The following is a 12,929-nucleotide window of genomic DNA, read 5'->3' as shown; positions in this document are numbered from 1 at the left end:
TCATCTAATAAAAAATTTATAACCAAATAATAATCAATGTTTTAAAATTTTCACAGTGGTGGCATCAACAATAAGCAATTTTTCTCTAGAATGTTTAAGCTTTTTCGTGCTACACCATATTTATATCCTGGAAAACTATCGGGACTTTCTAAAAATAGAACTTAAGTCGTGAGCACGTGTTTAGTTGCCAAGCAATACTGCGCGCATTTTTTTCTTAAATTTCGTTTATTATTACTCTTTAATATGGATTTTGAAGTTAAAGGTGTTATCTGTAAATCGAGATATTAATCAAATACGTACTTGTGAAATTGTTCTTGTTACATAAATTATAAATAATACACGTTTTGTGTCTATTTTGTAAACGTCTTTTTGTGAAAAGCCCACAATTAGTTGCAACCCCAATTTGTTTGACTAGCTTTAAGGTATACATGTGTTAAAATTAGATGGACAAATTTGCAGATGTGCCTACAGTTGTAAAAATACTTATACCGTCATAGCTTTTTCATGGGCAAAACTGGGCGTACAACGCATTTTTTTGGCTTTTTACTTGTAGTGCTGTTTCTTTGTCTTCGTCTTTCGTAATTGTGTATAATTTTCCAACACTAAATATTCAACTACTATTAGTTTTTATTTTGTTTGTTTGTTTCCTTTCTTTCAATTTTGATAGATGTTTCTTATAAGTGGGTATTCGCACGTTTATGGTGCAGTGAAGAGGGAAGCAACGCAGAAAGGGAAAGAAAACTGATTGAGGATATAGAAGCAAACATTATAAGACATGGCTATATTGTTGACTTGAGTGAAGTATCAAAGCGAATTGACTACATATGTAAAAGGACTTTGACGTTTTTGGAAAATTGCAAACGCAAGAAACCGTCCATTCTCCAATGTCAATCTCATTGAATGAATGGTACCGAAAGAATTATCTTAAGCTGTGCCCAAAAGGTGTCTTAATCATTATCCAAAAGTTCTGACCGTGGACACCCGAAAACAGATTTTATAGAGGCCTCTGAACGGACAAAACGACCAAACATGTTGAGTACTATCCAAAACTATTATTATAATTATAATTTGCAGCTAACCATTGTTGATGGACAAGTCTGTAGTGCTCTAAGTGAAACATTCAATTGTAAATGCTACATATTTGACGCAAAACCAAGCGAAATTAATGATTTGGAAAAATACTTAAACAAAAAAGCTCACAAGCTCCAATGCAATAATAATTAGGTTTTTTGAATATTTCTTGCATTTGGCATATAGATAGCAAGTAATAACTTGGCGAATTTATACCATAGAAGATAAAAAACCTTTAAGAATAGGTAAGCACAAATTCAGGCAGACTTCCGCACTCAAATGGTATTAGATTAAAACGAGGAGTGGAGGTAGTGGAACTACATTTTTAGCGATACAAAATTGTCTGAAAATATTTTAATTAGGTATGCGGCATCTGGCTATAAAAAAAATGCGGGAAAATTCGGATACTTTGCTTGACTTTATTTGACACCGCAAGAATGGTAATTAAATTGTACCCATGGTTTTGCCTACCACCATCAGTTCACAAAGTACCATCAGTACCGAAATTATAAGTCATGCGCTTGTTTCTTGTCTTAAGAAGCTGCCGAATCCAAAAATAAGAATATTACAAAAATTGAGAGAGAATCAGAATGAGTTGACACAAACAGGGATTTAAGCAATAGATTGCTGTCAAGATCAGACTCGATGTACCCCATTTTTTTTAGTTTATGTTTAAAACATTTTTATAAAATTTTGGGCAAAATTTCATAGCGATATCACCGCCAGAAGTATTTTTGACCGCAGCTCCATACAAGCCCAGCCACTGTGCGCTGGAGGCGCTATAGGCTAGTTGGCGCAATAGGCTCGGTGGCTGTATAGACTAGGTGACGAAATAGATTAGGTGGTATTATAGGCTAGGAGTGTGTGTAGAAAGCAGAGTTGTAATTAAATCGCGATCATTAAGCCCGTCAGGTAGGTGTCCAGTTATTACAAATTTCTGAGTAAAAATTGCCGACCACATTATGCAGATAACGTTCACAAAAAGCAAAAGTCTGTAGCGCCTTCAGTTATGATTTTCATTTCATTTATAACATTCGTTTAAAGCAAATATACCCTGTTAGCATTACTAATAAGAAATCAATAATAATCTTTGCAACGACCTTGTATGAGATATCCGTCTCATATCGTAAAGGAAAGGCAATAATTTACAAAAAAAAAGAAGTATAGCAATATATTAGGGGACAGTTAACTTCATATTACTTTAAAGTGAAGCAGAGTCAATTTTGCCGTTAATTAAATTGTAAATGAATATAACACTATTACAAGTTATTGGTTGGTTAGTCCAAAAACTACAGTCTGCTACGGTAAGGTGGCAGAAGAAGACGTTGATCCCAGTTTAAGCCCATTAAGGGCATAGGGTTTTTGGACCAAAATCAAGCACTTTTTTAAGCACTTTTATCAAAAACTCCTACTGAGAGCATTTTTTCAGAGAATCCAAAAAGATAGTACCAATCCATTGCAGCGAGAAACCACTGTACCAATGCCAACATTGTGCTACAGTTTACTTACATAAACATAAACTGCCCATAAAGCCCGACATATGGGAAGTGCAAGTGTCAGCATATTCCCGTCGCTTTACAACGCACACAAGCGATGCATGCATATACAACCTCTCTCGCGCTCTGGCTGTCACCAGCCTTATGTATGTATGAGCATAGACATTCCAATGAATATGGCAGCTGCCGATATTTTGGAGGCTGCGCAGCCGCGAGCTTTTAAGCTTCAAGAATCACTCTCAATTCTGAATGCAAGTACATACATACATATTCTGACAAGCTGGTCAACCATAAACACTGTGTTAATTTATTGTCTGGACCTCTACCGAGAAGCTAACGAAGGACTTCCATAAGCTTTCTCAACATGGCGACCGTGACACTGGAAGTAACGAAAGAATATAATCAGCATCCACTCTGGATTCCAAACAAGCAAGGACGCAGCGGCGACAATTAAAAATCTGAGTAAGTAGAGTGATGTGAATAAATTAAAGCAAGGAATAACGCATATGAGATGGATACTCTACACAAAAACCGCGGCACCCGCATGGTCGACGGCTTAAAAGTTACAAACTGAGCTCAACTTGTTGGTTGAAATTAAAAAAGAAAAAATTCCCAACACATCTACTCACTCAAAACAAATAAATATCACAGTAACGAACCTGTTTCGGAAAGGAGGAATACCTCTCCGTGGTCAAAGCTCGGGACAGAAATTTGTATATTACTTGTTGGCCTCTCGAAAGACCGTTTGTTCCCCTCCCAAGAATGACGCTCACCAGATGGCTTTTTTAGGTTTTATTCTTAACTTAAACTATGATAAATGAATAGATATCTAACAGAGAGATTGAGCATATACATTCCTATGTATATGGTCGCTGCTATCGCAGCTAATGTAGTAGCATTGTTAAGAATTCGCGTAATTTGTCCCTGATTCAATTTATTTTCGTTTTAGCAGTGCCAGAGCAAAGATTTGTGGAAAACCAAGTCAGATAAATGTATACAAGTATTATGAGCACCAGTTTTCTGCAATAAAAGTGTTCTATGTAATCTCCCTGACATTTCTTGGTCCCCTTCCACTGACTCACTTGTCTCTACACCATTATCTGGCCGTGACTTCGTTGACAGTCTGTTAGAAATATCATTACAGCAAATATGCTTTATACGAAATTCACTAAACATACAATTAGATCTTGTATTTGTTTTAGATCCGTCTGAAGCCACGGTATCTAGAATTGACCCACTTGTTCTGCCAGAAGACCGATATCATCGCACATTGTAACTTACAATTTGTCTGCCCTGCGTTGATACCCTCTCTCTTTACCTTTCTCCAACTACGAGAAGATGCTTTCGTAAATGTGACTATAATAAACTCAACAACATGTTTTCTCAATATAATTGGATACATTTTTATAATTGCTTGGATATTGAAAGAGCTACGGTACTATTTTCAAGTGTTCTTAATTCTTTTCTTAGTGAATGTGTTCCTGATAGTCTTCCTCCAAAGTTAGGCAAGCCTTCTATGTTTACCAATGAGCTACAGGGACGTAGAAATCTTAAAAGAAACTTCTATAAAAAGTGCAAAAAGTCGGGTAGGCCATCCGATTTTTCAAGATATGTGGTGGATCGTACTAATTTTAATGTACTCCACAGTCATTGCAATTCCATGTATTTGAACCGATGTAAATTTGAATTTTCAAAGAATCCGAGGCAGTTTTTTAACTTTGTTAACGCTAAGCGAAAGTCTTCAGCACTGCCATCATCGGTACAATTAAACTCTATTGGGGCATCTACGGATCCCGAAATTGCAGATTTTTTTTCTGAATTCTTCCATTCTACTTATAGTTCTGTTTCTTGGTCTAACTCTAGCTACCCTAATCACTTAAACAGGGCAAATTGTATTTTTATACCTGTTACTCGTACAGTAAAAGGGTATACTAGATTCGTCGGAAAGTATGTAACAGGCAGAAGGAAGCGTTTCCGACCCCATAAAGTATATATATTCTTGATCAGGATCACTAGCCGAGTCGATCTAGCCATGTCCGTCTGTCCGTCTGTCTGTCCGGATGAACGCTGAGATCTCGGAAACTATGGGAGCTAGGCTATTGAGATTTGGCGTGCAGATTCCTGAGCTTCTTACGCAGCGCAATTTTGTTTCAGTAGAGTGCCACGCCCACTCTAACGCCCACAAACCGCCCAAAGCTGTGGCTCCTACAGTTTTGATGCTAGAAAAAAAATTTTAACTGAAATGTATTGTTCTCGTCAATACCTATCGATTGATTAAAAAAAAATTTGCCACGCCCACTCTAACGTCCACAACGCTTAAATCTGTCTACCGCCGGTAGGTGGCGCATTTCAATCTCGCTTTGCTACTTGTAAATCTCCATTTCCCTTTGGTCCCATTAGCTGAGTAACGGGTATCTGATAGTCGAGGTACTCGACTATAGCGTTCTTCCTTGTTTGTATTTTGTATTTATTGTCTAAGGCTTCCTAACACTAAAAAGTGTAAAACTTTAAAATTACTGCGCTAGTCACGATTGATATACAGATTTAAATTTGGAAACATTTGTTCTTAGGTCTAATGCAATACAATGATGCTTAATTATCAGAAATACATAGAAAATTAGAATTAAATTTTACATTTATAGCCGTTTTCGCTAAAATAGCTGGTTTCTCCAAAAATCGTAAAACTGAAGTTTCATAAATCAAGCTGTTCTCGGCTGAGAAACTTGTGAGATGGTTCCAAAGTCGCCTAGCTGGGGCAACCGAGCGGGTCGCAGGTTGCGGATAGCGGACGATCTCTCTCGAGGCCAACTGTGAATAAGCTGGTGGGATAAGTCAAACACGGAATCGTGGACGGAAACCCCAGTAAATAAACAGTCACGGACAGCCAGCGGGTATTTTGCAACGAAGCAATACCGACGATGCGAGTTGTTCAGCCGCATCTAAATAGTTGCTTTACACAAACCCACTCCCAACACAACACCTACCCAACTCCCCTCCCAAACAACATCTCACTCCGGGCCGGACTACGGTGTAATACTGGCTGGGGGCCCGCATCAAAACTAGCCCAGTCTCAAACGGTGTGCTCAGGGACATGACGACCCCCTGTTCTAACTATCGCCTTACCCGGGCATCGCGGATCTCTGTCCGGGCGGACTTTTCCCCTTCTCCGCAACTCGTGGGACCAAACTATGGAGCATATGAAGAAAACAGAAAACACAACAAAAAACACAGAGACGGGTACTCTTAAAAAACGCATGGATAAGATGAACACTGGTTCCACCTTCCATACCAGCACGGTCCAGAAAGGGCCGCATCCCAAAATGGGGATGATGGGTGGCAGAAAGCCAGCCGCAAACGCCTCCGCCACGTGCGCATCTGCGCCGAAAGCAGCGGTAGGCACTGCCAAGGCGCTCGGACCGCCCGCTGGTGCTAAATACACATACGCAGAAAGGCGGACTGCAGCCCAGACTCTGCGCTCACACGCTAGGAGCACCGTTGCCACACCTTCGCCTGAATGGCTAAGGAAGGTAGAGTGGGCAAGGAAGGTGCTTCCAAACTACGGGCAGGAAAAGCCCACTCAAGAAATGACTCAGGTGAAAAGGCAGCGATCCCTCGAACTACCCGGGCCATCGGCGAAGAGATCTAAGATCCAGCCATCGGTCTCTTCGCCGAAATCACGAAGAACCGTGTACTACTCGGCCTGATTGACAGGGGAAATCCGGAGGGCAGGATCCCCAGGAACAAGTGAAAGGCAGTGGAGTCCCACCTTTCCCTTATTTGCCTGCGCATGGTACGAGAGAAGCCAGGCACCTCGCCCTGCTGCATGGACGCGGGCTGGTACCAGGGCACCGTCAAGGTGGTGGCCTGCGACAGTCAGCGGTCGGCTGACATGTATAAACAGGCGACGAGCAAGCTCGACGAGTTATACGAAGGGGCGAACATCGTTGCGCTTGACTGGTGCGATGTCCCCAGTAGACCCCGAGCCAGGATCTGGCTTCCAGCAGCGATCAAGGCGCCGGAGGACATCCTTTTCATGTTGCAAGAATGCAACCCGCACCTCCCCACGAAGGACTGGAAAGTCGTCAAGGTGGAGGAGTATGAAGGGGATGTCAACCAGGCGGTTTTGCTCCGATCGAGACTGCTCGAGGAGTGCTGAACTTCGGGATCAGTGCGATACACATCAAGGTGTATAAGGGCGACTCTAACGGCGCTAGCAGCTCTGCCGGCAACCCAGCCGAGCAGGTGCTTGCTGAGGAGTTGGAGGCACCTGGTGGGCCGAAGGACGGCTACTCTACCGATTCGTCGCTAAGCAGAGAGATGCGAGCGCTCGGACCGGCAATCGAGGACGTAGACCTCAGCGACACAGAGGAGGACGACGTCACTGCGGTGGAGGTTGAAGCTGTAGATGTCACTAAGACTTCTACAAATAAACCTTCACCACAGTAAAGCAGCGTCTGCTGCACTTCTGCTTCGCCTGACCGAAGGCGGAGCCGACCTAGTCCTCGTACAGGAACCTTGGGTAGTAGGAGGCAAGGTTGCTGGACTAGGAACAAAGGAATACAAGCTTATGCTTGACCCCAAAGAAGGTAAAATTCGAACCTGCATATTAGCCAAAAGGCATCTTAGTATATTTCTACTTCGCAATTACAGCAACGGAGACAACACCGCAGTAAGCCTGGAGCTGCAAAGTGGCTCTATAAGGGTTCTATCGGCCTACTTGGCGAGAAGGAAAACCCCCCAGATGCGCTGGTCAGAGGACTGGCAGAGGAATGCGAAAAGCTCAAGAAAGCTTTGGTAATAGGCTGTGACGCCAACGTCCATCACACCCAGTGGGGTTGCCCAAACAACAACGACAGAGGTAAGTCTCTTTTTGATTTTATTCTAAATTCGAACTTATTCTTATGCAATAGGGGTAATGTTCCTACTTTCATAACTAAAGCTTGCCAAACGATCATAGATCTAACTTTGGTATCACATTCACTCGTAGGCGCAGTCAAAAAGTAGGCAGTCTCTGACGAGCACTCCTTTTCGGACCATAGATTCATAGAAACTGTATTGTCCCTTGATTCGCCCTTGCCGGTCAGCTTCGCTAACCCCAGACGAGCCGACTGGCACAGGTACAAAGAAGTTCTGACAAATATCCTCCTAATGGAACCGTCAGAAAGCATCACAAACCCACATGAGCTGGACGAAACAGTATACAAATTCACAGAGGCATTCAACACTGCCTTCAAAGTGGCATGCCCCACAGAGAAACCAAGAGGAAGGAAAAAACCCCCCTGGTGGACCCAACAACTATCTATCCTCAGAACCAACTGCAGATGCCTGTTTAACAGAGCAAAGGCGGGAAATGAGGACACTAATTGGCTGAACTACAAGTATGAACTAGCCTCCTACAAAAAGGCCATTAGAAGAGCAAAACGAACGGCATGGCAGACCTTCTGCTCTGACATAGAAAAAACAACTGATGCCGCAAGGCTAAGGAAAATACTCTCTAAGACAGCCGCGCCTTTAGGCTATCTTCAAAAAGCAAATGGATCATGGTCAGACTCCAGTAAAGAGTCCTTGGACCTGCTTCTAGACGCTCACTTCCCGGGGAGCCAACAAGCAGGTCATCCTCCTGAAAGAGGAGTAGGAGAGGGAATCGAATTAGATCCACTCCTATCAGACCGCAACATGAAATGGTCCATTCATAGTTTCAAACCATACAAATCGCCGGGACCGGACGGGATAACACCGGCTCATATCCAACAAGCAGGACAAATAGCCATAAACTGGTTGAAAGAAATCGTCCAATCCATCCTAGCGGTAGGAGAACTACCAACAGCGTGGCAAGAATCAAAGGTGGTTTTCATTCCCAAGGCAGGGAAGGCAACTCACACCACAGCAAAGGATTTTAGGCCAATAAGCCTAACATCATTCCTGCTTAAGAGCTTTGAAAGAATGATAAGCCTACACATAAGGGCCACCGTAGACCCGACACAAATATCAGAAGCACACAGAAGCAGAATCGGCGCTACACTTGGTGGTAAGCAGCATCGAGAAATCACTCAACATCAAGGAATACACACTGATCGCCTTCCTGGATATATATGGACCCTTCAATAACGTACTTCCCACTGCTATAACAGAATCTCTCACAGAACTAGGTGTTGAGCCGCCAATGGTGAGGCTAATCCATAAATTGCTGATAAGCAGAATGGTCACAGCCACACTAGGGACCTCAACCCAGACTAGACTAGTGAACAGAGGCACCCCGCAAGGAGGTGTACTATCACCCCTCTTGTGGAATATCGCAGTAAATAAACTACTGCGGATTCTGGAGGGAGGAGGTTGTAAGGTCGTGGCATACGCAGACGACGTCGCCATCATCTTTAATGGAAAATATCCACAAACACTTTGCGATCTTATGACCGCTAAACTTAAAATACTATCGGAATGAACGATAGAGTTCGGACTTGGGGTAAATCCCTCAAAAACGGAACTTGTTCTATTTACGAATAGTTACAAAATTCCTCAACTTAACCCACCCATTTTAAGCAATTGTAATCTCTCCTTTAGCGATCACGCCAGGTACTTGGGGTTAGTACTAGATAAACGCCTCAAATGGGGCTTAAACAACCAAGAGAGAACCAAAAAAGCGACCATTGCACTTTACTCCTGTAAAAAAGCAATCGGGCTAAGATGGGGCATGTCCCCAAGAATAGTTACTTGAATATACACAGCGGTAGTCAAGCCAATCCTACTGTACGGAGTGGCTCTGTGGTGGACGGCCTTGCACAAACAATGCATACTGACTCCTCTAAACAAAGTACAGCGAATGGCGGCTTTGTGTATTAGTGGAGCCCTTCGAACCACACCGAATGAAGCGCTGAATGCGATCTTGAACCTCCCTAGCCTGGACTTAGCAGGCATGGAAAGGGCCAAATCGGCAGCTATTCGACTGAAGGAAACGGGGCAGTGGAAAGCACAATTTTATGGCCATGCTTAAATTCTCCAGCATGATAAATCGATTCCGAAGATCACGGATCTATGCAAATCCCTTGAATATAGTCACACACCCTTTGAGGCCCTGATTCCTGATAGAGATGAATGGGAACAGGGCCGACCGGGCACGACGGACGCAATCTGTTTCTATACAGATGGCTCCAAAATAGAAGGACACGTTGGCAGAGGTGTATACTCCGAACAATTAGATATCAGGAAGTCATTCAGGCTCCCGGACCACTGTAGCGTCTTTCAGGCGGAGGTCCACGCTATAAAAGAAGCACTAACCTGTTTAGGGAACTTTAGCCTCCAGAGAGGACACCTAAACATATATAGTGACAGCCAAGCGGCTATTAAGTCGATCTACTCGACAAACACCAACTCCCGTACAATAGCAGACTGTCGCAGATCTCTCCACGAGATGGCAAATCAGTTTACTATCAGCCTAATATGGGTTCCGGGTCACCGGGACATCGTAGGCAACTGCATAGCGGACGAATTAGCCAGGCAGGGCACCACCAAGCCTCTCCTACCAGGAGAGGAAAATGTCGGTATGCCCATGGCTACTTGCAAGCTAAACATAAAAAACCACTTCAACACACTAGCCAACACCCATTGGCAAAACGCACCACAGTGTCGCATCTCTCACCAGACATGGCCTGTGATAAACAACAAAAAAACCTCGGAGTTACTCAAACTCAGCCGCACAGAGTTGATTCGAGCTCTTACAGGCCACTGGCTTGTTGGCGCACATGCCGGCAGGCTAAAAGCCCCGCAAAATGATTTCTGCAACAGCTGTAGGGATGAGGAAGAAGTGGAAACGGTAGAACACCTTCTCTGCTTCTGCCCAGCCCTATGCAGACTCAGACTGAAACACTTAAGAAGCCCGTTCATCGACGATCTTACCGAAATATCAGAGATTAATCTCAAAAACATAAGTGCCTTTATTAAATCTTCCGGGTGGAAGACATGCTGATCAGCTTAACACAGGCTGAAACTACTAGAAACGGGACCCTGGAGAAGGAAAAAACGAGATCATGCGGTAACACAATGGACCCATTGAGGTCTAAGTGTGTCGGACTATAGTCCGACAGCCGCCCTAACCTAACCTAACCTAAATCAAGCTGTTTAAAAGATAAAATAAAGAAGATTTTGATTTTTAGAAGTCCCCCAGAATCTTGTTTTTGGTAAACAGAGTCTTGAATTTTAGCAAACGAGGTTTCATTCGAGGCTTATATTTTTAGTAAAACAACAACTAGCCAAATAAACTGGAAGTCAACCTCCTGTGTCCCTAGCAGCTCAAGTTTTCTTAATATTTACTTTTAAATTTTTACCGATTCTTTTCCAATACCAAATGAAATTATTGAAGGGTTGTTATGTAATGTTCGGTAATTTACTTGAAACCTTCATTTGATTAATAAAGTTATTTTTGCTGAGGACTTCTTGAACGCTAGATCAAAACTTTTAGGTGATTATGTTAAAAGTAGCAGAGACATATGAACCGATTCTGGTTCTGTACTTCATTTGACCTTTGTAAAATAATTGTTATCTGCGAAATGGTCATAAGATCCTTATAGGTGGTAGTCATTACCATCCGATCACTTTTAAAACCATGGAAGATCTACATATGTCCATACATATGTAGATTGGCAAAAAAAAACATCTGAACAGAATAAACTAACCAAGAAACATTTAAAATGTAGCTGAAAAAATGCGAAAGGAGATAAAAGATGTAACATATGTCGTGGCGGAAGATAGGTCTCCGAAATGTTGGTGGTGTGAAGAGTCGACGGATCTTTTCAAAGAATTTTCTAACAGTCAAATATGAGCAAAGGCTGCGTGGATATTTCTGAAGTATCTAAAAAAACTGTCTGGACGAAACCCCAAATAAATGTTATATAAACAAACCTAATTAAAACTTGGTATATATAAAAAGAAATGTGTAAAAAATCATGCCAATTCCTAAGAAGGATAAATTTCTTACAAATGTCCAGGATTTTAAAAGATATCATTAAAAAGAATAAAGGTCTTCCAATTGACCAGAATTTTGAAAGATACCCCCTTATACCTGTTTTGGCGAAAACTGTAAGTTCTATGATTTGAGATTGGACTTGTTTTTTAAAGATAATGAAGCACTACCTTAAAAATCATATGCATATCAAAAAGACAAGTCTGCTTCCATGTTGTGACGTCATTAATTTTGTATTAAAAGAAGATTCATCAATGTGTTGTGCTTACTATAGTATACTTGTCAAGTGCATGAAACTGTGTTAACCTAACCTCCCAAAAGTAATCATAGGATATTAACGTTTTCCAATTTTTGACCGGATGTTTATCCCCGTATCTGTTTAATATGTACACAAACAAATCATGTCATGCAACTTGCAAACGATTTTGTAATAATTTGGCAGGACATGTTTTCAATAGCACTGTAAAAAATCTTTAAAAAAAAGAACGGAACTCCTACGTTCTTTGAAAAGATCTTGGCTTACCTTCAACCCTGGCAAGTTTGATATAGCTAACAAAGGTTGCAAACGGACAGTTAATGTGGGTATGGAGACTGTACCTGTTAAGTAGAATTCTATGTGCACACTTATCATTAAATGAACATACACCAGAACAGACACCGAGAGCAAAAAGATTACTCAATTTGCGATATATTCCGCTTTCTAAAATTCTCTCATTTGGCTAATTTTCTCATAACGCTAAAAAAAAATAGGTGATTACAATTAAAAGGCAGTTTTAACGACACACATGTCCATTGAAGCATCGCCATTTTAGACCACATATTGGACTAATGCGTTCTCCCTTGTTTATTTATGTAAACTTAAATACTTACATTTGTTGCCTCCTCAGCAGTTTTGGCACATATATAAAATTCATTTATATATGACGGAAATTTTACAGAGTAAATTGCTGAAAGCCCATCACTGGCGACTTCTATCGGGGTGAACAGATCAGTAGCTGGTTTTAGACATGGGCCACCATAATCATTTTTTTCGTTGGTAAACGTTATCTCGGTATTACTTTGTAATCCGGTACCGAAAACTCGAAAAGTTTGTTCCTTATCTATTAATACACTTGGTATGCCGTTTTTTGTCTCTACTGTGTCCGCTTCCAAACGAATACCCACTATTCGAAACGAATTCGATATCGTCATCCGTGTACGTAAGCTGTAATAAAGAGAATTTCCTTAAGTTGTTAAGAATGTTTATTTATAGTTGTTGTACAACTTTATGGGCTATTTTAGATTCAGATAGACATGGCTTAGACATAAAAATTCGAGTTCAGGAGTTCAACAAATAAATACCAATCATTACTAATGTTTGTTTCGTTATAAAACTGGTTAAACTAAAGTAACCAGAGCAATATTTG

The 12,929-nt window shown here is 41.6% G+C and overlaps 1 protein-coding gene across 2 annotated transcripts in view; it reads right to left on the bottom strand.

Moving 5' to 3' along the window:
* uex (metal transporter uex) overlaps window positions 1-12,929 on the bottom strand; it is a 202,432-nt gene that overhangs the window by 117,427 nt on the left and 72,076 nt on the right. For both annotated transcript variants that reach the window (XM_065868714.2, XM_017087218.4), the window contains exon 2: window positions 12,394-12,727. In XM_065868714.2, coding sequence (XP_065724786.2) covers window positions 12,394-12,727 — 334 coding nt within the window. The remainder of the gene's footprint in view (window positions 1-12,393; window positions 12,728-12,929) is intronic.

Source organism: Drosophila suzukii (assembly GCF_043229965.1).
Source record: "Drosophila suzukii chromosome 2 unlocalized genomic scaffold, CBGP_Dsuzu_IsoJpt1.0 scf_2c, whole genome shotgun sequence".
NCBI classification, from domain to species: domain Eukaryota; kingdom Metazoa; phylum Arthropoda; class Insecta; order Diptera; family Drosophilidae; genus Drosophila; species Drosophila suzukii.
The sequence above is the reverse complement of the archived record's forward strand: the minus strand, read 5'-3'. Positions and strand labels throughout refer to the sequence as shown.